Below are 24,949 nucleotides of genomic sequence, written 5' to 3'. Positions count from 1 at the left end.
TAACAGTAATATACAGTACTGTGCATGACTTTTAGGCATGTTTGAACCAAAAATTGAGGCTAAAGTCAGGCACAGATGTGGCAAGTAAGCCTGTCTAAGAACACCATTACTCAGGGAGTAGGATTTACACAACCCAGATTATGCTCTGGATGTCTTTGCATAAAACCAGGGGCATGGGAAAATAGTCTGCTGAAAAAATAACAAAGTCAACACCTTTTGGGTGGAGTCAGGGGTGGATTTTGTGAGTAAGCATGGGTTTGGGTACCGTCCGGGTGGGGAGAACAGTTTCCATGAGCCTCTGGTTGTGTTGTGGATGTCCCAAGGGCTTGAAAACTGCTAGCGGTCTTTGGTTGTATCACCAGGGGTGAAAGGGCCCACACAAAAGCAATGCAGTCAAGCATAACCTTGGCTGACAAGCAACACACGTGTCGACATGTATCGTGCCTGACTCTGGCCGTCCTCATCCCCCTTTCCAGCACCAGGTTGTGGCACGTTAAGCCCCATGATGAATCCTTAGTGTCCTACTTCCTTAAAACGTATGCACATGACTATACTTAGCATTTTATTTATTTTATTTCATCCGCCAGTGCTGTCCCTCATCGTCGATTCTGTTAGTAATTTTCATGGACAGGATCTCAAGGTGCAGTCAGGGGGAAGAGGGTTTCCAGTTCTGGAAACTCAGAATTTTATCTCTGCTGTTTGCAGATGATGTGGTTTTGTTGGCTTCCTCAGCCAGGGACCTCCAGCAGGCACTGGAGCGGTTTGCAGCTGAGAGCAAAGTGGTCAGGATAAAGGTTAGCACCTCCATGAAGACATGGTTCTTGGCACGAAAACAGTGACTTGCTCCCCTTGGATGGGAAGTAAGTCTCTGCCTCAGATGAAGGAGTTCAAGTATCTCAGTGTCTTGTTCACGATTGAGGGTAAAAGGACGGGCGACACTGACAGAAAATCTAAAATGTTTCAGTATCATCCAATCTCTGGTATTTTGACAAACGTTTATTTGTTAACATAAAAAAAAATACATATATATATATATATTGCATATTGTTCAGCCAAAAATATATATATTGGGTTATGATTTAGTCCCTTTTTCCAGCCCTGGGATGTGTAAAACTGTAACAAATTTTTAAGATGTATTTTCATGTTTCTCAGGCTCCTGTGTGACCAGTCTCTGCAGGAAAAGGAAGCAAAAGCTGTTGGTTCTAGCGGATTAGCTGTAGTATAACGGCAGGTGATGCACGCCGGCTGAAGACACATCATGTCTTCCTCAGCTTATCTGAAAAACCTGCACAGCTAAAGACACACACACCACACAAACTCAAACACACTTGGATTCACACACACCTGCAGTCCCACTGTGGGAGCTCTGCAGGAAGGCGCTGGCCTTGATTAGCTCCCTTCCACCCTCTGTGGATATGATTCCTGCAGGTCTGCACTGTGGGATCTGTCTGTATGCCTGCCTGTTCGTAGCTGCAACCTCCCACCCCATAAATCTCTCAATCTGTCAGTCAGTCAGTCGGTGTATTGGTGTGTACCACCCAGGAGCCAAAGGCCCAGCTCATCTCTGCTCATCTGCAAACATTCGATAACAGTTTCTTTATCAGACTGGGAAACATGGAGGGGAAAATCCTCCACAAATGACTTCCCTAATCCTCATGGGTCCATGGGACATAACATTATCTACTGTGAGCATCTCAGTGAAAGGACTAATGACAGACACACAAAACCGAAAGAATATTTTTGACAAGCAACAGAAGCCCCCCTTGTATTTTCTGTCTCTAGCGGTCATACCACACTATGTCAAAAAGCCCATATAAATATAATCTTTGCAATTACGTGCAAGAAAGGCAAAAATACCCCACGTTTAAGGGGGTTCAATTTTATATTTCTCATCAAACACAAGAGAACAGACGGGGCATTTCAAGCAAGAGGCTGTTAGAGGTGTTTAAAAGTAGCAGGAGTTGTGTTTTTTTTCTGGCAAAATACTTTATGTGATCCATTTTTTTTACAATCAGTTCCAAATTTGTGATTATGAGAAAACAGACCATCAACCAGGTTTGCTATAGCTTTCACAACAGTTGTTCCTAATGGGCCTGAAGGAGTCAAAAAAAAAAAAAACTAAAATTTGTAAATACACAAGAAATCACTGTAAATTGAGAAAATTTGCAAGCATGCTTTATTTGGCAGACCAACGTTTTAAAAAACCGAACTTGATTGTTAATTAACATATTCCCAATGTACGCCATTTTAGTAGATTAGGAAAATGCTTGCAATAGTGCATAATTGATTCTTTGTGCACCTTACACTGTTCTTTTGACCAGGCAGGAAACAGCTGTCCCTTTCATTAACAGGGAGCCTCTCTGGCCATAGTCTTGGGTTGGAGGGCAAAAATGTATCTGCCACCTTAACCATCCCCTGTCCTCTCATTGTCTTCGCAAAATCTCAAACACCTTCATTTCCCTCTTCTCCAACACCCTCAGCTTGTTCTGTGCTCCTGCCCGCTTCTCCTCCATCATCCTCTTCTTGCTCTCTGTCCTTGCTTTCTAATCCTCCATCATAGTCTTCTTGCTCTCTATCCCTGCTTTCTTCACCTCCACCATCCTCTTCTTCTTCTCTGTCCCTGCTTTATTATCCTCCATCATCCTCATGTAAGGCTCTGTCTCTACTTTCTTCTCCTCCATCATCCCAATCTAGGTCTCGGTCTCTGCTTTCTTCCCCTCCACCACCCTTATCTTGCTCTTTGTACCTGCTTTCTTCTCCTCCACCATAAGTCATTATCATAAAGCAAATGTGTATACATCATATCAGTATGGTATCAGCTTAGAAGAGTTTGGAAACATCAGAATATCAGATATTGGTAGAGATGTAATATTGTACATCTCTTCACTGTAGGTATATCATCTGCATATGCAGCCACCCTCCTAGATATATGCAAGAATCTGTACAATGCAGATGTTTGATTTATGTATCTATTATGTGATAAGAAAAGTTAAAGGAAAACATGGCAGGTGTTTTTTTTTTCCTGTAAAGATTACTTTTATTAAAAAAAAGTAGCCATAAGTATACCTTGAATTCAGTCTAACATCACTTTGCACATTGGGTACACAGTTTTTACCTTCATTTATTTTGCCCAGAGGAAAGCTGTTTTATTATTATTATTTGACTCTACTCTTTGCCCTCTTGACCAGAAAATGCTAAATGAAAACAAAATTGATTACATCCACTTAACACCCACTCCGACACTCACTCTATAGATTTTCTGTAAACCACCACATAAACACACATCAGATGGATGAGGCTGCATCCTTTGCAGCAATGATAATTAGCTATGAAGTGATTTTATTGAGCCTCTTTTCAATTAAACAACTCAATGATATAAGGGCACTTGTATAACACTGTTCAATATTATGTTGCAGCATTAGCATTGCCATATAGAAGAGTTTACTTTCACTTCTTTAATTATATTTGCATTTTTTCTTTAAAGTTCATCATGATGCATGAAATGGTCTTCATGAGCCCTTTGATTGATTGTCTTTTGCATCATCCTTCCATCTGTCTGAAGTGAAGAAGCTCCGACTGCAGTAACAGTGAGGTTATTAGCACCAAAGTCACGGCACATTATCACTGAGTGGTGGAAGCAGCAGACAGAAAGAGGGAGAAGAGGAGCTGAAATCTGCTGTGGTGTCAGCAGAGATGGACTGGAGATCAGGGACATCATAAAGAGCTTCCCCACAGCCTGTTAGCTCATAGGGGACACATCAGAGAGCTGGTCCATGAACTCGGGGAGTTGGGCTGCTGCGGAGCTAAATAAAAGCGAGCTGAACACACAGAAATAGCCCTGTTAGATTTCATGTGCGGGCCTCACACTGGGCGCTAATCTTATTACCCCATAGCAGAAAATATCTGTGGTCTGAAGGCCGAGTAAAACTGCAGAAGGATGCAGCCCCAGACTGTAATTGACATCAATGTGAAGTGGAGAGGTGGTTGTAGCACTTTGATCAGTTGCATGTAACAGTAATTAAACTCAATTAAAGGAACAATATGTAGAATCTGCCTTTAAATTTAAAACACGGCCATTTGAGTCACACCAAAGAGTTGCAAGGCAAAGCAGGAGCTAATGTTGCCATTAATGCAAGCAGAGTGACCCATGAGGGTTCTTAACAGCAGGAGAATCCTTCACAACAACCTCCTGAGATCATTTCTATGGAAATAAGCTTCATCTCTGCATATGTGAAAATACTTAACTCGACTCGAGCGTCTCTGTAACTGCTCTGACTTTTCCCTAATGTGCTTGCTCATAAACATTTCCAAGGACACGCTGCAGTGTTGGAGCCTTTAATTTGTAACATGGAGGAGAAAGAAAGTGCACATAAGAGTCACTTGAGAGGCTGTAAAAAAGAAGCTTCCTGCACAGTTTGAGATCATTTGAGCATACTGAGGGAAAAGGAAGGTTCATAAAGCTGAGAACGTGTGCTATGAAAGACAGATACGTGCAATCTTGGTGCACTTTGGTTCAACATCAGACCCCTGCTGGGTTCATATCCACCCTGGGAATAGATACACAGAGCTGCCTTTGTGTTAACAACTGGTCATTTGGGAGTAGGGTCCCTGCAGCACGTAGCGAGGAAACAGTGAGTAAAGTTGTTTGTTCTTAGATGATGCAATGAGTCTCAGGCGTGCAGCATTCTCTTTAATTCAGCCTCTTTGTGGCCCAGCTTTACCCAATGGGCTTCAATGGTTACTGATATTTTTTCTTTCTTTCTTTCTTGAAGGTTATGACTGACAAGCTGTCAGAGAAGCTACAACAACATAGTTACCGTCTGTGCCCTCTGGAAGAGGATACTTTGAAGAAAATCACAGACATGATGAACAAGCAATGATAAGAATTAAAAGTCTATGATGTCCTTAAGCACCAGAGGTGGGAGAAGGAGGTGCAAATACTACAACCCCAATCCCAAAAAAGTTGGGGCACTTCGAAGAATAAGTAAAAACAGAGTGCAACGACTTTAAAATCTCATAAGCGCTTTTTTTATTTACTATAGGACATAAACAATAAATCTGATTTTAGCATTTTATGAAAAATATTAGCACATTTTGATTTTGATGGCAGCAACGCATCTCTAAAAAGTAGGGTTGGGGCAACAAAAAGACTGAAAAGTAAGAGGTACTAATGAAAAACAGCTGGAGGCTCATTTTCATTAAATTTCAGAAAAAAATGTTCCTTAATGTAAAATTGCAAAGACTTTGAATATCCCATCTTCTACAGTACATAATATCATCAAACGATTCAGAGTATCTGGAGAAAGGGACAAGGCTCAGGTCAATGGATGCTCACGATATTCGGGCTCTCAGGCAGCCCTGCATTAAAAGCAGTCATGATTCTGCACTAAAAATCCCTGCACAGGCTCAGGAACACTTTCAGAAATCACTGTCTGTCAGAACAGTTGGCTGCACCATCTACAAATGTAAGTTAAAGCAGTAACATGCCAAGATGAAGCCATATGTGCACCCAGTCCAGAAGTGCTGCCATCTTCTCAGGGCCAAAGCTCATTTAAAATGAACTGAGGTAAAATTCAAAACTGTTCTGTGGTCACATTAATCAAAATTTGAAATTATTTTTTGAAACGACAAACGGTGTGACTTTTGGAATAAAGGACAGCTGGACCCTTCTGCTTGTTATCAGTGCAAAAGCGTTTTTAGTGCAACATATGCTTCCATCTATCCAAATTACTGTGATATAGCTGTGATGCAACAGTTGGTAAGTGCGTCAATAAAAATATAGATTGGAGGCTGTATCATTGCACTTAACGACTTGATTTGTAGGGGGGCCAGTGAGGGGTCCAGACTCGACAGGCCCTACCCTAGAACTGCCCCTGATCAGCAGATAAGTTATCTGATTCACAATCTTTATGTACTTGATTAAATTAGTATATTATACACCATGCACACAGAGCTTTTCTCAGCCACAAACACCAGAGCATCAACTACAGGTCATCTGTAAAGGTGTTCAGTGATTAGTATTGATTCAAACCCACTGATCATTTACTTATTATTGGAAATCATCTGATTATCATTTAAGCCTTTTTTAAAAATCAATATTTTGCATCACAATAAGAACCCCAAATCACAGGCACAGGCATTTTGTAACTCATTACAGTTAGAAGTACCTTGTAGTGGTTGCTCGAAAATCTAACTAATGCACCTTTTCACAATCTGTGGGGGCCCATATCCAACATTTATGAAAAGTTCTGCAGCATTGTAGGACATGTCTCACCAAATTCCCAAATTTAGGATAAGTAGACGTTCAACTTCAAGAGGAGACATTAACAGTGGCAGCACATGGTGAATCAATGTAATACTGAAAGCCCAGGCTGTCTCAAATCCTCTGGTTCCACCTTAAACAGTGAACCGTCTCCTCTTCAATCATTCAACAGCACATTAAAATATTTATGAGGGTGTAATGGCTACGTTTAATGACAGCTCAGAGTCCCAGCAAGACACGATACCCTGTTTATAAAGACGAGAAGAGAAATTAATTTGTGCTGTAAAACATCTATTAAGCTATCAGCGATACCAAAGCAGACTGCTGGGCTTTGTTTACAAGTCAAATCAAATAGAAGAGATGTGGCTTCCCCTGTCTGCTTCATGTTATCTTAAACCAGTTTAAGTTGGAGGTGAGAGAAACCGTGTCAAATATCACCATACTGTACTGCATGATACTAGCTAATCCACTTACAATGGAACTTTGAGCTTCCTGCAGGGAGCAAACCCTAAACATGGATAATGCCATCATAGCCAGTAGAGCTGTGGATACACGATTTACATAGCTGATCTAACAATCAGTGTTTCCCAGCTCTGACTCATACGGTGTGGGACTGTCGTGGATTGGATTGGAGCTCTGGGTAAACCTCTTAACCATGCAGATCAAACAGGGGCAGACAGACTGGAGGGCTCATGGCTACCCAGCACTCAGCGTGTTTCCTGAATCCAGTCTGCTGTGGCTCCGACCCAAAGACAACTGCAACGCAAATCCTTCAATCCGCCGACCGCCGTTCCCAAGCCTCTTAATCAAATAAGGCCATTAGCTCCATCGTGAGCACTCTGGGCCTCCAGCACAGTCAGACTGGGGTTTCATCTCAGCCAAGAAGCACAAGAAGCACCCTGGCACTCTTAGAGATAACTGACTTTTTTTCAGGGAATATCTGAAAATTGCCTGGAAATTCAGATTAGATGTTTTCCAGGAAATGTGAGGCAGACACGGAAGGGAACAGAGGAAAGTCTAGTGTCAGATATGAACAGCACTGTTTCAAGTATCAGCATGCTGTTTGCCATTCAGATCAACTACTGACCAAATCTGAGAAATGACAGGAGACTTTCTGCTGCAAGACTACTGCAACCAAAACTTTGATTTAAGCAGAAGAGTGAGAAAATCCTTCCAAGCCAAGCATCATTGGCTTGACAATTTCGGAGTTCACAGAAGATTACCTTGGTTTTAGTTCCTCTTGAACTGCAACAGGATCAACTTGCAGACTTAACCTTGCTTTGGTTTGGGATTTTATTTGCGAGGACAGACTTCCCATGGTTTTAGGTATGATAAGGCCATTTCATATTTCACAAAGACAATCCAAGTCAATACAAAATACATTATCTAAACGAATATTAAATTTTTTAAGGGGGGGTCCAAACCTATCTGGCCTTATGTGAAAAAGTAATTGCCCCCCTTGTTAACTCATGAGTTGACTGTAGTTAACCCAATTCTTGGAAAGCTGAGTTCAATTTTACTGACCTGGCCTTCCCCAGACCTGATTACAGCCAGATTTGTTGAATCAAGAAATCACTTAAATACAAGCTGTCAGACAAAATGAAGTAGGCTACAAGATCTTAAAAAGAAATGCATCATGCCACAATCCAAACTAGAAAAGCACTCAGAGAGCACAGACTTCCGCCATCAGCCCCATCTCCCAAAAGATTCCTGGATCCATTCGGTGATCTGGATCACTCCTAAAATCTAATTTGCCAATTATTCCCTCCCTGGTGGGGTGGAGACAAGGTGAGGCAAAGCATTGGCTTCACTACATGTGGAAGTCATGGCAGAGGATGAATATTCCTCTATTCCTCCCAGCATTGTGAGTATTCTCGCTGCAATTTGCTGTCTTTTTCTCTGTTACGCTCAGACTGGTCTCCTCGTCCGGGCGTGTGTCTTTCAAACTCTCTAAACTCCAAAACTTTGAATAAGTTACTCATGCCCGCCATATCCTGGTGTAAAGAGGTAACAGCGCGACCTCTGCCATTAGCCTTATCTCCCAATAGTACAGAATCCTTTAAAAAAATTCCTGGATCCAGACAGTGATCCAGATCACTCCCAAAATCCAATCAGTTCTTCCTTATGCCATTTCTGACATTTCCTGAAAATGTTATCAAAATCCATCCAAAACTTTTTGAGTTATGTTGCAAACAAACGAATGAACAAACAAACGAACAAACAAACGAACAAACAAACAAACCGATCACATAACCTCTTTGGCAAAGGTAATAAATTCAAGAACAAATGAGAAATGATACTCTCTCACTCTCGTTTACTTTATTAATTCAGCCTATTTAAAGTGACACTGACGTAAATGTAATTTCGCATGGAGTAAATCAACCACGTCATCTATGCAACTAAACAATATCATGTTTGATTAAAAATGCATGATTAATGTTGTTTAGTGTTCTCATATTCATACAAAACAAGATAGATTTTTATTCAGAGTACATGTGAATAATGCATTTGATATGAACTAATATGAATTTAATTTAAATAATGCAGAAATTAAACAGCATCTCTGGCTCTGTCAGAGGGAGGAGATGGAGAAAAACTTCGGGTTTATAGAAGAAAACCTGCTCTACACATAGACTCAGTTACCATAGTAAATGACTCAGAGCCTACGTTTCCTCTCCTTGTAAAAGCTTGACTCATCTCTTACTTGAGTTTGAGTTTCCCTCTTCTCTGAAATGGAAATCTAAGATTTTACCTCATTTCAGAGTTAGCAAACACTAAACCTGCTTTATAAAATGGACCTCGGGTCATAATTTCTAAGAAACAACAACAAACCCTATTCACTAAATCAGCAGTTACATCAGAGATTGCAGAGTAGAGTATTCTACTGACATCTGTTGATGCCACATTTCCCTGCAGTGTTGTGCTGATGTCTGATATCATGGCCAGTATCACTGATACAGATGTTGAACAGATGCATCAGCGCATCCCTACTTTTTACTGTTCTGAAATCATACAAATTGACCTGATTGACCTGAAATGATTTAAAATTCAGTCAAATAAGTGATTTAAAGTGACTTGGAAAACAACTACTACATGATCAAACAAGAATTTGGACAAATGCAAAAGCTTTCCCAGAGTAACTTTCAACAAGCGCATTCAGTCTTTAAACAGGTTGATCAAAGTTAATCCTAATCACACCACAAAGTAAACTCAACACCTTAAATGGTACATAAATGGTCAAGTAAATGACAAGCTTAAATGGCGGTACAAAAGCTTACAAAAGCAGACAGTCAACATAGAAGTGATCCAAAGAAATGTTCTCAAAATTCACATTTCTCTCTAATTTGTCTGATTTCTCATCACAGCGCTCTTTCAGCTTCATTCACAGCCAGTCATCATCCACCTCATTCACATCATGCATTAATGCCAGCTCATCACAAATCTTTTTCAGCTCCGACCATGTCAGGCTACCAGCATGAATGAGTCCCATGAGCCCCAGTAGAGCCTGAGACAGTCCTACCTTCACAGTACGTAGAGTCTCCGTGGATGGAGGCGTAGCCACTCTTGCATTCACACTCGGCTTTAGTATTCCGGTTTTTACACTCAGAGTTTTCTCCACAGATGACTCCTTCTGCGCAGAAATCATAACCTGAAAGACAAAGAGAAAATGCTTTACTCTGGTTTTAAAATGTGCTCAAGTTTGTAAAAGCTGTGTACAGTCAGATACAAATATGGCTGTACAGCAGACAAACAAACAGTGTGGTTCATGTGGTCCACAAGAGCCATCAAAGGGAAGAAAATCTATGAGTGCAGTAAATGCTGAGCCATAAAAGTCCGAACTTTAGTGAAAGTGAGAACACATAACATTAAAATTGATCGCTGCTCATGTAAGATCTCAGACGGTGTCATTGATCCTTTCAACTTAAAAGACTCACTCGTCTGCTGCTCTGTTGCGTAAGTGTTGATAGTTTGCTTGGTTTTATGTGTGCCTTTAAATAAAAACTCAGAATTAATCCTGTAGGAGTTTCAGCTGGGTTTGGTGATTTCTTTAAAATCTGTATCTAAATATTTTGTATAAATTATCCAAGGACAGGCAAAAAAAAAAAAACTGAAAATACATTTTAATATTAGTGGCAGACAAAGGCCTTTAATCAGTCAATTCAGTTATTTTATTCAAACCAGCTCTGTTCCTGTATATGGTGAGCAATGGTTCCTGATTTGCGGTACATTTTCAGTGCTTTTTTATGTCGTTCTTACACACAATCATTTTAAGCTGAACTTGCATACCTGTTGTGCATTATGTGCAAAATGTAACTGACAGAATCATCACATGTTTACATTTATAAATGTAGATTAAAATAACATTTAATCCTGTTATTTATGCTGCAAAACCTCAATAATTTGTACTCAAGAAGCCTAAAAATGTTTTAATGTGTACACAAAAAGGTGTATTGATGCCACCTCTGTGACAAATATTTAAAAAAGGTAAATAAGACACCCCAATACCCCAAAAGTTGGGACGCTGTGTAAATCTAAATATAAAACATAATGCACTGATTTTCAAATCTAATAAACCATCTTTTATTCAAAATAGAATATAGACAACATATCAAATGTTGAAACTGATACATTTTACCATTTCACGAAAAGCTAATTTTGAATTTGATAGCAGCAACACATCCCCCCAAAAAATAGGGACGAGGCAACAACAGCCTGGAAAAGTAAGTGTAATGAAAAACAGCTGGAGGAGCATTTTGCAGTTAATTAGGTTTATTGACAACAAGTCAGTAAAATAGCTGTGTTCAAAGAGGCATTTAAGATCTACAGTGCAACATATTATCAAAAGATTCGGAGAATTTGGAGAAATCTCTGTGTGCAAGGGACAATGCCAAAGGTCAATGTTGGATGACCCTTATACACTGCATTAAAAATAGGCACGATTATGTTCCAGAAATCACTGCATGGGCTCAGGAACACTTCCAGAAATCACTGTCTGTCAACACAGTTGGCCAAGTTGAAGCTGTATAATGCAAAGATGAAGCCATATGTAAACACAGTTCAATTCCATTTCTAGGGTTCATGATTTGATTCAGAATTTTTAGAATTGATTTTCAGTTGATACTGATTCCCAGCTCACAACACATTCCCTCTTTTTACAAAGAGGTGAATATTTCAGTTTCTTCTCTGCTGTGCACTAAGGAGCTGCAAATTATTATTTGACTTCTAAAAATCATATCAAATTTACATTTTGAGCCCATTTGTAGTATTTTTATCTGCTGATTTTAATCATTTAAATGCACAGAGGAAACCTAAAACAAAGACGATTCTGTAGGAGGGCCGGGCAAATAAAACTAGTCTGCACTGATTACATTAGATTTGTCTATTTTTCTACCTCTAAATCCTTTAATTTATGTCTTAACCTTATAAACTGCTTTTTACTGATATTGTCTGTGTTTTTTTTCTTCCATGTTCTTAGAAAAACAGCCAATCTTGTTAGATAACGTCCAATGACAATACAAATATTTTTTTTTCTATTCTACAAGGACAAAGCAAAACCAAACCTGGTCACACTCCTGCACTCATTCAGATATGAGAGAACAGATCGACAGATGTTTAGAGAACCAGTCTGTTAGGTGCAGAGGCAAACAGACAGAGGGATGATGGCTCTCCTGCTCTGTAAGTACGAGCTGATATAGCCCATCATGGCCTGTAATGAAAGACAGAGCGGCTGCACATGAAAGCCCCGAGAGTCAGAGAGCCTGGGGAGCCATTACAGAGGAAAGAGCTACGTCTGCAGTATTCTCCCACCATCCACAGCAACACCCTGCAGAGCGCCGCATACATGTAAAAGGTCTGATTAATCAAGGCATGCACATACATAAATGTGTGCTTATGGTGGCTTGGAGAGCTCTACCCGACCATGAGAGAAGAAAAAAGACAGTCTATGTTGTGTTGCAGGGTTTCTGACTGGAGAGACTCTCTTTCTGTCTCTTTAGAGTTCTGTTTGATTTCTATCTCAGTGAAAGAGAGGCGTGCAAACATGCTGTAACAATAATGTAACTCTCCAAGAAAAAGTGGCTTTAAGGACTCGACAGCAAGGAGCAAGAAAATCACAGTGGTATCAACAAAGAGGAAAGAAGAGGTCTGGACAATGGAAATAATAATCAGGTCTGAGTTTTAGTGAATAAAGACTTACAGTGTCTGTAACCTTTGGCAGCTTTTACAGTATTAACTGTCCTCTCAGATACACATCCCATTGAGCTCCATCTTTCTTTCCGTTTCCTCTTCTTCCCTTAATCTCTACACTCTTCTTCATTATATCCTTTCTTATCCTCCCTCCTTTGCTGTGATTATCATCAGGACATCTCTGCTACCAATACAAGAGGTCAGAATCACTGCTGCAGAGGAGGTGACTACATCTGCAACATAATATCCGATCCATCAAATTCAGGGATCTTTCAAATTTCTTGGATCCATACATACTACATGGATGAAAATAGATTCAGCTGCTTGGCCATTACACCACCAGAGACTCTCATTACATTTTATTCAAATACATGCATTTTAATATGGAGTTTTCCTCCTTTTACACGTATAAGAGCCTCCACTCTTTTTGGAAGTCTTTTGGAAGATTTTGGTGTTTTTTTTTTTTTTTTTTTTTTTTTTTAATTTGTGCCCATTCATTCAGCAGAGCATTTATGAGGCGAGGCACTGATGTTGGCTGAGAAGGCCTTGCCCACAGTCTCTGTTCTAGTTCATCCAAAAGGTGCTCAATGGGGCTGAAGTCAGGGTTCTATGCAGGCCAGTCAAGTCGCTCCACACCGAAATCATCAAACCATGCCTTTATAGTCCTTGCTTTGTGCGCCGTCGCACAGTCTTGTTGGAAAAGAAAAGGGCCTTCCCCAGACTGCTGCCCCAGAGTTGGAACCATAGCATTGTCCAAAATGCCTTGGTATGCTAAAGCATTAAGATCAGCCTTCACTGGAGATAAGTGAGCCCAGCCCAAACAAGGGATTGGGATTGTTAATTTTTATTGATATTGATACCCTTATCGGTACTCCATAATGATTTGAGTCCTTATTGATACCACTATGGATAATTTTCTATAGTTTGGTGGAAAAACCAGAGGGAGACAAATATCCCACTCGAGTGGTCTTAGATGAGTAGTGCTTGAGTTAAAAAGCTATGATTCACTGTGTCACATCTATTGTATATCCCTCAAATATAAACACATTTTTCATATTCACAACTGTATTTTTAATGTTTCTCATCAAACTAAATTTTCCCATTTTTATGTGACATATGAACACATCATAACCTATAGAATACAGTCGTCTAATTTACTAAGGTTACCTGAACACATCATATTTTCTGTCTTTCAGCTCCTAAAGTTTGCTAATTAATTTTAATTCTGCCGATTCCACCACAGATTTATATCTGTATATATGGATTAATATTTTTAACAAAAAGGACTTGCTCCAATGTTCTGGAGCACTTTTCAGCATTTATCTGAGCAGCTGAGGGAGGAAACTGTGCTGAAGCAGCTGGAGAGAGGGATATGAGAGCATGTTACTCTCAGCACAGGCGGATATGATTGCATGCGACTTGCAGGCGGTGTCTTTTTTTCCTCAAGCCGACAATTGAAGGTACCACATTCTGGTTTAATGTGATGCACAATATTGATGTGCTATTATGTTCCCCCTGCAAGAACTGACATATGTTTTTACACCAGTTATATCTTAAAATGACTTTGTGTCACAGAGCCTGTGAGATTCAATAGCACTATCGATAAGCTAAAACGTTATTGATTTTCGGGTATTTCAAAAACACAGGACCAAGTCCTTATGGACCCAGGTTTCGATCCCCATCCCTAGCCCAAACCCCGAGAAACAGTCCCATAATATTATTCCTCCTTCACCAAACTTCACAGCTGGCACAATGCAGTCAGGTAACAGTGTCAGGGCATCCGCCAAACCCAGACTCGTCCATCTGACTGCCAAACACGTCACTCCAAAGGACATGTTTCAACGTCTACAGTGCAATGTGCTTAATGCCACTCATTCCAACTCTTGGCATACTTTATGATGCGAGGCTTACATGCATGTACTGCCCGGCCATGGGATCACATGAGTTCCTGCCACAGTTTTTGTGCTTACATTAATGCTTTGTGGCTGAGTTGCTGTTGTTCCTAAACACTTCCACTTTCTAATATCACTCGTGGAAGAATACACAGAAGTTTCACTTCTTGAATTAAATCAAAGAAAAAAAATTAAACTTTTTAATGATATTCTAATTGTTGAAGATGCATCTGTAAAGCATCACACAGCCTGATTTAAGCTGTGATGGCTCTGCTCAGGCAGCTGTGCCGACACTCTAAATGGTCTGGTTGCTTTGCACGTCGTCTGTCTGAACTTACTGAAGGGTGGAAAAAAAAAAAAAACTGAAAATTACTTTCAGTTTAACATAAAAAGAAAATATATTCATTTTTGTGGCTTTTTTATGTGAAAGGTGCTGAAATAAGTAACTTTTTCTCACTTTCTAACTTTTCAGCGAAATAAATCTCCCTCCCCTTCCCTCTCTCACAATCCTTTCCCTTTCATTTACTCGTCTCTTAATATAAAGTTTTAGCCTTATCCTGCTTTTACTTTCCCTTTCATCTTCCTCACAACACCTGTGCTTCTTACCATTTCCTTCCTGCCTTTTCTTTCCTTCAATTTTTACTAAGCAGGTTTTAAGTCTTCATATCCTCTTAGTTTCCTTTTTTCTCCACGCTCTAAAGCACTACTCTTTAATTTTCCTTCTCTTTTCCAATCATATGTTTTACTTGCCTCGTCTATTTCATTTCACTTCCTCTTCCTCTAATTTCATATGCTACACTTTAGCTCTCGTTCTTTCCCCAACCTTTTTCTTTTCTTCTATTTTTAACACAGTACATTTAAGATTATTCTTCCTCCCCTCTGCTTGTCCTCGTCTTCCTCTCATCTCCTTACCCTTCCTCTCATTTCTATCATTTCAGGGTCTTCTGTATACCCTCTTTTCCCTCTCTCTCTCTCCTTTCATGCTGTGCTTTACACTCTTGACCCTTTCCTTCCTAGCTTTCATTCATTTTCTTTTGAACATAGCACATCTGGGACCTAATATTCAAACTCTCAACTCCCATTCCCACCTGTCCCTTTCCTTCTATTCCCTCTCTTCATCTTCCTCTCCTCTGTAGAGCACAGGTCTGCTGCTTATCTCACCCAAACAAGAGGGCAGTTTTCCGCTCAAACCTTCCCCACGTTTCTTTCATTAAGCCTCTATAGCTGACAGCCTCCTACAGTTTGTTTATTCAATGTATTTACTGAATTACCAGTGGCTATTTACCCTGTGGTACCTCCCTGCCAGAGCAGCGGGGTACAGGCAAATTGGCATAGCAGGTGCTCAACAGCAGACAGGCCAATCTGCTCTGATAAGTATCTCAGCCAAGAAGCTTTCATAGAGGGAGGAAGCGGAGAGAAAGAGAAGAACAGCAGAGGAGCAGTTTGAATCAGCACCGTGCAGACTGGCTGTGTTTACTCCTCTCTACAGCTGCGGGGGAGCAGAGCGTGCACGTCCAACAGTGATTCATGCAGCTGAGAAGAGGGCAGACGGAACAGACACGTACCTCTGCAAACATTGCAGCATCTTCCCTCTGGTAAGATCTGATCATTGACAGTGCAGTTGAGCTCCGGACAAGTTTCTGTGACTTTCACCATCAGGCCGTTCTGCAAAGACAGGACAGAGGAAAAATGTTTCAATAACACTGCCTGGGTCAGACATTTGAGAGCCATCGTTCCATCAGGAGAACGAGGACAGAGATGTCGCTGAAGGACAAAGAGTGCATGATCTAATCTGTTAAACAGTCCCAGGGCCACGTTTTCATTGGTGCCCAAGTTTTTAATGATTTTTACAATCATTGGCAGAAGTCATGTTGGACAAATGCAAATTATAAAACAATAAAATAGGGTTATTTGAAAAATCTTACAAGAACCTCCCAGATAAAAACTGCATTAAATTTTATAACTCAATCCAGACCAATTTTACACAAATTGATACAAACTGAGCCCAGCATTGTAAATATATTATTCAGTTCAATTCAAGAAGTTTTTTTGTCCCCAGAGGGAGCAATTCAAGGCACTTAGAGCAGCAGCATTACAAAAAGCGAAGAGAAAGCAGAAGTCTAACAAAAAAAAGAGAAGAAACGTACATATGTAAAGAAAAGGGAAGCATTTAAATAATATACACAGTAATGTACATCTCTGTACAAAAACTTACGCATTATACAGACAATTTAAAAAAAAAAAGTTCTCAAATATTGGCAGTAATGACATTTAAATATATGAACCAAGCTGTACAACTAGAGTAAAACCATGAAAACCAAGAATAGTTGTGGTGCAAAGACACAATAGAACTAAACATATCACACAGTAATGTGAAATGGACCAATACAGAGTAAACAAAGTGGTTGCAGTGCAATAAGATATATATATCAAAAAAATATAAACAGAGCTATATGAAGTGGAAAATGTTTTCATTGAGGATATATTTGTACTTTGCATTCATCTTTCCTTCAACCCTGACCAGTCTCCCAGACACTCCTGCTGAAAAACACCCGCACAGCATGATGCTGCCACCACCCTGCTTCACCGTTGGGATGGTATTGAGCAGGTCATGGCCAATCTTGGTTTCATCAGACAAGAAAACCTTGTGTTTCATATTATGTGAGTCCTTCAGGTGCTTTTTATTGCAAACTCCAAGTTGGCTTTCATGTGTTTTTCACTGATGAGATGTTTCCGTTGAGTCACTCTGTCATAAATCCCAGATTGGTGGTGTGCTGCAGCAGTGGTTGTCCTTTTAGAACATTGTCCCATCTCCACATGGGATCTCTGGAGCTCAGTCAGAGTGACCATGGGGTTCTTGGTCACCTTTACTACTAAGACCCTTCTCCCCGATTGCTCAGTTTGGCCAGGCAACCAGCTCAGAAGAGTCCTGGATGTGCCAAACCTCTTCCATTTGAGAAATATGGAGGCTACTGTGCTCTTGGAAACCTTCAGTGCAACATCATTTTTTTCTAGCCTTCCCCAGATCTGTGCCTTGCATCACTCCTGTCTCTGAGCTCTGCAGGCAGTTCCTTTGACCTTGTGGCTTGGTTTTTACTCTCATATGCATTGTCAGCTGTGAGGCCTTCTAAAGACGAGAGGTGTGTGCCTTTCCATATCATGTCCAATCACCTAAATTTAGCACAGGTGAACTCCAATCAATGTGTATAAATATCTCAGCAAAGATCAGAGAAATGAGAGGAACCTGAGCTAAATTTCAAGTGTTTTGCAAAGAGTCTGAATACTCATGCCAATGTGATATTTCATTTTTTATCTTTTATAAATCTGAAAAAGAAAATAATTACAAAATTCAGTTTGACTTTGTCAGATGATTTAAATGATTGTAGCATCAGGCTGCGGCACAAGAAAATAAATGTAAAAAAATTAAGGGTGTGTGAATACTTTCTGAAGGCACTATAAGTTTTAAGGTGTAAAAAGTCAATAGGAAGGAAAAATACAGCTAGTAATGGTTCAACTGTTCAAGATATCCACTGAGAGGTAGATGGACATGTTTAGTTTCTGTTCAAAAGCAGAAAAGCAGCACTGAACCTTTTAAACTTAAATGATGGCACTTTGTTTTCTCAGGTATAGATGTCATAAAACTTGTTGATTACATCTCTAAAATGCCGTATCCAACAGCTGCCCTTCTGTCAATAAGTGAATCATGTTTGAAGGTCATTATTGCATTTAGAAGATGTTTGAATGGTACTCATGGTACTCTAACCCTGTAAATTAATTTTATTTAATCTTGTTCATATCTTTTATGTTTTATTAATGTTTACAAGCTCTCGAACCTCATATGAAGGTTCATGTGTGAGGCTGCATTTAGCTATTCTGAACCTTGAAATCTTAATATCACCATCACAGCTTTAAAAACCCATTAAACCCTTTGATATTAAGTCCCCTGACTGAATGAGGAGGTTGACAGTAAAGGCTGCTCACATCCTCATGCTGGGTATGAATGCAGACAGCAGGTAAGGGACAGATATGAACCACCAAAGGCAGATAGTACCTTGTATCATCTTCCCTCTGAGGCCTGGCTGTTACTGTTACAGCTTTGGTGGTCCTCTCTGAGTCTGAAACCTGCTCAAATCTCAGAGACTATTCCTTCTTCAAAGTTTTCTAGGAACCAATTAACTGTCCTTGTTTGATCTTTTAATAGTACAGTCGCTTTGTATGGTGAGGCTTCTGTTAGTTCAGTTATTTCTCATTAAAAATTGAGAATTACTATTTTCATCATAAATTAATCTTTCAGTTAATCCATTACAGTTGCATTTGTTGTTGGCTCAAAGCCTCTTATCAAAGAAGCTGCTTTGTAAAGATCAAAAAAGTTAATTTTAAGAACAAAAACATGACAAACAGAAACATGATTATTAAGCCTCTGTCTGTTTTAGTTAAAAGGTTCAGAAATCCAGCTTGTGCACAAACAGATTTATCAGCTGTTTTAGAGAACGATCCTTTCATAGTCACTGATCCGATAATTAAGTCAGAAAATCACAACTTTCAGTGTGATTAAAAAGTTCTGTCTCAGTCTAGTAGTCTAGTAATTTAAAAATAAATAAATAAATAAATAGTGCCCAAATATAACTTGTCGGGAAGTGAATAAAAAGTTAAAGATTGAGATTTTCATATCCATTCCAACCTATACTCATCTGAATACAGCACAGAGACAAAATACTTATGTTAATACTGATAAACTTTATTGTTTTATGAAGATATACACCTATTCTGCATCTTGTGCCAACAGCATGTTCCAAAAAAGTTGGGAAGGACTGACTGCTTAGTATTTCCTGAGTTAGGCTGGATCAAGGTCGGGTCGTGTTCTCACTACAAACAAATTACATCAGAGTGTGAACAGAAGGGGACCAAGACCCGTCTTTTCAAGCAGTCTCGGTCCAGTTGTCTGGTCCGCACTAGAGTTCAGTGTCAGCTTTCACACCAGTGCAAAAGAACTGAACTAACACTGAAAATGAACTCAAATTCATTTAAATCAAACCAAATAGGTTAGGTGTGAAAGCACCCTAAGACTCTTCCATGCAAAATCAAAGCCATATATCAAAAGAATTTAGATTCACTGCTGACTTCTCTGGACCCAAGCTCTGGGTGACCTAAAATGGAAAAGTTTACTTTGCTCTGACAAGCTCACATTTTAAATTGTATTTTTTTTTTTTTTTTTTTTTGGGGGGGGGGCATCGAGTTGTCTGGACATAAGAGAAAAGGACCATCCAGATTGTTATCAATGCAAAGTTAAAAAAACAGCATCTGTGGTGATGTGGGATGTATCAGTGTCCATGGCATGGGTCACTTCTACATCTGCAAGGGCACCATTAATACTTAGAGTTACATAGTTACATATTTGCTCACCTGCCTTGACTTCCGAACTCAGCACATGGCTCAACAAATAGAATCATGATGTTCAGCATCTCTGTGACCCTAAAGTTGTTTTTCTGCTGATTATTGAGTTTCACTGCTAAATATTAAAATAACAATAACACAGGGGGATGCATCACATGCTCTATCGCTCTCATTATGCTTGGACATCAAGAAGTGATTACAGAACAGCCTGCCATTGGCTGACAGACCCTCACAAAGGGTAAACAATGTGACAGTTAGCATTTAAGCAAGCTGCAATTAGATTAAAATGGATAAAAAGGCATTCAATATCAGGTTTACTAGTGAGAATTTAATCATTTAAGTCAAAGGCATCAATGGAGCCAATGGGAGGCACAACGGCAAGCTTCAAGTAAAAAAAAAACAAGTAATAGGAAATGATTAATGGTTCAAGTTATTTAACTTTTAATAAACTGGATGGCATTTTAAGGATCACATTCAGCGAAAAAATGATGTGCAACCACCATTCTTTGCTGCTGCAGTGGGTCCTTTGGTTCTTCTTTGCTGCTCTAAAAATGGTAGATCATGAATGCAGCATTTCCTGGCATTTTATAGCGCTTACATTTAGCATCACTAAAAAAACCAAATTTAAAGATAAACCAAACAGTGTTGAACAGGTACATAGACTTGTGTACTCCTCGATACCAATATCTGCATTTTAAGCAGTATCAGACACAATTCCAATTCTGGTATTGGAATCAGGACAACCCTACTTCAGTACTTCGACAATGAGTGTTGTTAGCAGAAAAGGTGATGTGACACACTAATATCACTCTATGAAATCAAGCAAACCATGTCCTCATAGTGTTTTCTGATGCCAAACACAAGCACTAGTGACCTCTGGCTTGTTCACATTTAAACATTGAACAACAAAAGTCTTGTCCATAAATTGGCCCTTTAGCAGTGCTCATTTCTTGGAGTAAAGGGTTGTCTGTAAATGGTTGTAACAAAGCTTACCAACACTATAATAATGTTTAAAGATGCCTGAGGGCTCCTAATGAGTCCAGGAATCCACTGTGTGGCTCGTTGTAAGCAATTACATGCATAAAACACTAATTTTCCCCTTAAAACGGTGTCCTTTAAGATGAATGGTTTCTCGGTGAAGAAAGCTCACCTCTGTTCTATGCTGAACTGGAATAATGAGTTTAATTATAACCCATGCAGTGATGAAGCCACAATTCAAAGCAGCCTTTTGTGTTGCAGTGTTCATAAGTTATTCTAATTACCTGGCTATCTTGCAATTAGAGAGAGAGAGAGAGACAGAGAGAGAGAGAGAAAGAAAGGGCAGATTGAACAGATAGAGGGAGGGAGGAAAACTAATAAGGCCTGCCTGCTAATTGAATAAGCAGACCACCACACAGAGGTATTATACATTTAAACAGAGGAAAAAGGTATGGTGCATGGCGGTCTGCTTGCAGGGTAGAGGCTAAGTGTCAGAGAGGGTAAGTGTTACCTTGCATTCCCTGCAGCTCCGGGATAAAAAGCGCTGGCCTTCAGAAAAGGTCTGGCCCATGTAGGTACATTTTGCTGTGGGCAGAAAAATAGAGCACTTCAGTAACACTATTAAGTACAGTTACTATGAAACACCAGAAATAGAATAATCCCTTGGCTAATATCAGCTCCAATGGTACTTTTAACAATAAGAAAAATGCTTTGAAATTGCCTGCGAAGGGAAAAAAGTTTCCAGCCTCAAGTTCTGCATATTTAATTCTGTTGGAAACAAAGTTGTTCTAGGCGAGTGTGCATAAGCGGAGAGGAAGTGTAACAGCGCATTAAGAATACAACAGAGGAGAGACCCTTCTGCATATTCCTCTGGCAATAACAGAAATAGAAAATGAAGCATATGATATGAAGTCCTGCTTTTCTCCTCTCCGGGGGGCAGGACTTGCTGAGCGCACAGTCGCAGCTCTGGAGCGCTCGGCTCCAGCGTTCTTCTCTGCCAGACCTCTGATGTTCACAGGGGAGGAAGAGGAGGAAGGAGGAGTGAGAAGGGGGATGGAGGGGAGGCAGAGGAGGGTTGGCATTATTCAAAGACAAACTATACTTCAGGGATTCAGTGTTTTTGCTGTATGGAAACACAGACACGCTTGTCCGTTGGTCTGTGAGCAGTTACCAAACCCCCATATGCTTTATAATAGAAACAGAGCTTCTATTTCAGCCTCCATGAACATCTTACAACTGTGATCTTTGCTCTTATGGATCGTTTTATTCTGGTTTCACGGTGCAAAAGGAACGTTAACCCTCTGTGTGTCTCTGCAATGGAAAGACGACTGTATTGGCTACATGACCTAATGCTACTGTTGATCATTTAATCCTCTGAACTCTGAAGATTCAAGCCGACCACTGGTGGCTGGTGCATGATTTCCCAGGAGGGCAGCAAATTTGCGTGTTTGCCATCATTGTTCATTAGCTTGTTGCTAACACACAACAGAAAATTCCATTATTAAGCTAATTAAATCTCACTCTTCACCCATCATGTCAAAGTGAGCACAGAATTTCAGACACTTTTGCAAGTTCATCAAAAATTAAAACTAAATAAATAAATAAATAAAATAAAATATCACATCGACTTAAGTATTCAAACCACCCGCAAAAAAACACTTGGAATTTAGCTCAGGCTTCTCCCATTTCTCTGGATCTTTGCTGAAATGTTTCTACATCTTGACGCCTCCCTAAACCGAGCAACAGAGAAGGACTTTGGTAAGAGTGGGGGCCAAGAATCCCATGGTCACTCTGACTGAGCTTCAGAGAGTCCGTGTGGAGATGGGAGAAAGTTCCAGAAGGACAACCATCACTGCAGCCCTCTACAAATCTGGACTTTATGGCAGAGTGATTAGACAGAAGCCTCTCCTCATTGCAAAATGCATGAAAGCCAATGTGGAGCTTGCAAAAAAAGCACCTTAAGGACTCTTCTCTCTGGTCCAATGACACTAAGATTGAACTATCTGGCCTCAAGTCTTAAGTCTGGAGGAAACCAGGCACCGCTCATCACCCGTGCAACAGTGAAGCATGGCGGTGGCAGCATCATGCAGTGGGGATGTTTCTCAGCAGCAGGGACTGAGAGACTGGTCAGGGTTGAGGGAAAGCTGAATGCAGCAAAGTACAGAGATATCCTCAATGAAAGCCTGTTCCACAGCACTCAGACCCTAAGACTGGGCCGAAGGTTTACCTTCCAATATGACAAAGACCCTCGGTACACAGCCAAGACCGGTTGAGACCTGAAGGTGGCTGTCCATTGACGTCCCCCGTCCAACCTGACTAAGCTTGAGAGGATTTGTAGAGAAGATTGGGAGAAGGTACTTATATCCAGGAGTGCAAAGCTTGTTGCATCAAATTCAAAAACTCAAAGAGTAATTGCTGCCAAAGGTGCTTCAACTAAGTAAAGAGTCTGAATACTTGTGTCAATATGTCATTCTAGTAAATTTGCAGAAAAAATCTAAAGTTCTGTTTTGACTTTGTCATGATGGGGTACTGAGTGTAGACTAAGGAGAGACATAATGAATTCAAACTATTGTAGCAACAGGCTGCAACATAATAAAACTGAATGCACTTTATACTTACAGGAATATACAGCTACTAAATTCCATTGAATAAAAAATAAAACCTGCTCATTTGTCTGCATGTCTACTGCTCTGATTCATCTTTATTTAAAGTCTATGATCAGACACTGGGACACTGTCTGCATCATGCTTCATGTCTCAATCCACGGGCCACCATAAGGCCCACATGAAAGCCCACTTGGAGTTTGCAAAAAACTCCACATGAAAGCCAACATCCAGCCCCCAGCCTAACGCTGCTTAATGCTCATCATTCCCCTCTCTCTACATATTACCCATCTCTCTAAAAATGACCTTTCAAGTCAAGGTCCAAAAGCTCAAAAAGTACTATGAAAAAGTTTGGTCCCATTGGATGATGAGAGCAGGAGGGAGGAAAATTAATCTTATCCCTTCATTAGTCAAATTAACAGGAGTTAAATTTCTGCAAAACCCACTATTTTCCAAATTGTATAAAAAAAGCACCATTTATGAAGTGATAGCTTGATGTTTTTCTAGATCATAAAAAACATAAAAAGATATAATAACACCATATGGAATTTGATTAATCTTTACTGAGAAGGACTAAACAGAACCATTGATTTTAAGAAAGCAGCATTAGAAGAATTAGAAGATTATCAACTCTAAACTGGTTTAAAGAGACAAAAATAAACCAAGAAGTGGTTTAAACTGCTCACAGGCTGAGAAATGGATAAAAATAATGAGATATTTTTAACTAATTTACATCATCATTGGCCTCTACCCTGCTTGGCAGAGGAACAAATGAGCTGCGATGTTGGCAGCTAATTTGACCTGGGCCTATTTGTGGGGTGTGAGATGAAATTTTGTAGCTGTGAAGAGCTTTCACAGGTTTGGTGGTGAACATTTCCTCTTCTTCCTGCTTGATCTAAATGCGTGCTTCTGATACTTACGTCTGCACTTCTTGCAGCAGGTCCCGTCGACATGAACAGGCAGCGAGTCCTCTGAGCAGTTTGCCGGAGGACAGAAGATCCGGCGACACTCCACCACACCGTTCTGGAAGAGATGATTATCTTTTAACTTTATGTTTCACCTAAAACATGCAAATATTGGAAGCATTTACTGTGAGAGTAAAGATTTAGCCTGTGCCGCTACGAGAAAACCATCCTGGAGATGTCTCCTAGTTCCATCAATGTCTCTTTTTCTGTTTGGAATCTTTCTGTCTCTTTTGCAAAACATTTAGAATATTCACTATGCCTTTACGCTAAGCAGCACACAGAATGTTTTTCCATCATGCAATTACACCCAAATTGTGCAGAATCCCCCTCTCAAAATTGCAATCTGAAACAGACAGCTCTCCTATTTACAAATGAAACAGAAACAAATTATAGCAAGCCATCAGATAATAGATTCATCACTGAGCTCCGGATGGCAGATAGTAAAACTGAGCGGCCTGCTGATGGCAGGTAGTTATCCAAGCCCTGAAGGACTGCTTTCATTTTTGAGGCTGATATCTCTCTCAGCGTGCGCCTCTTCATTTCATGACTCATCTGAAATGATTCCCCCAGGACGCCGCGGTTATCAGTTAATGGCATGTCCGCAGGAGGAAATCAGACTGACTAAACTCCACCCTGTGCTTGATGTGCAATGATGCAGCAAGTCTAATT

General features: G+C 40.1%; 1 protein-coding gene across 1 annotated transcript in view; it reads right to left on the bottom strand.

Annotated features, from left to right (window-relative positions):
- The window catches only part of LOC121512191 (protein kinase C-binding protein NELL1-like), a 419,636-nt gene that overhangs the window by 219,783 nt on the left and 174,904 nt on the right, over positions 1 to 24,949 (bottom strand). The window contains exons 9-12 of the mRNA XM_041791349.1: positions 24,236 to 24,338; positions 21,224 to 21,297; positions 15,906 to 16,005; positions 9,783 to 9,911 (exon numbers count right to left, since the gene is read on the bottom strand). Coding sequence (XP_041647283.1) covers positions 9,783 to 9,911; positions 15,906 to 16,005; positions 21,224 to 21,297; positions 24,236 to 24,338 — 406 coding nt within the window. The remainder of the gene's footprint in view (positions 1 to 9,782; positions 9,912 to 15,905; positions 16,006 to 21,223; positions 21,298 to 24,235; positions 24,339 to 24,949) is intronic.

Source organism: Cheilinus undulatus, linkage group 1, assembly GCF_018320785.1.
Source record: "Cheilinus undulatus linkage group 1, ASM1832078v1, whole genome shotgun sequence".
NCBI classification, from domain to species: domain Eukaryota; kingdom Metazoa; phylum Chordata; class Actinopteri; order Labriformes; family Labridae; genus Cheilinus; species Cheilinus undulatus.
This window is presented reverse-complemented; position numbering and strand designations above follow the sequence as displayed.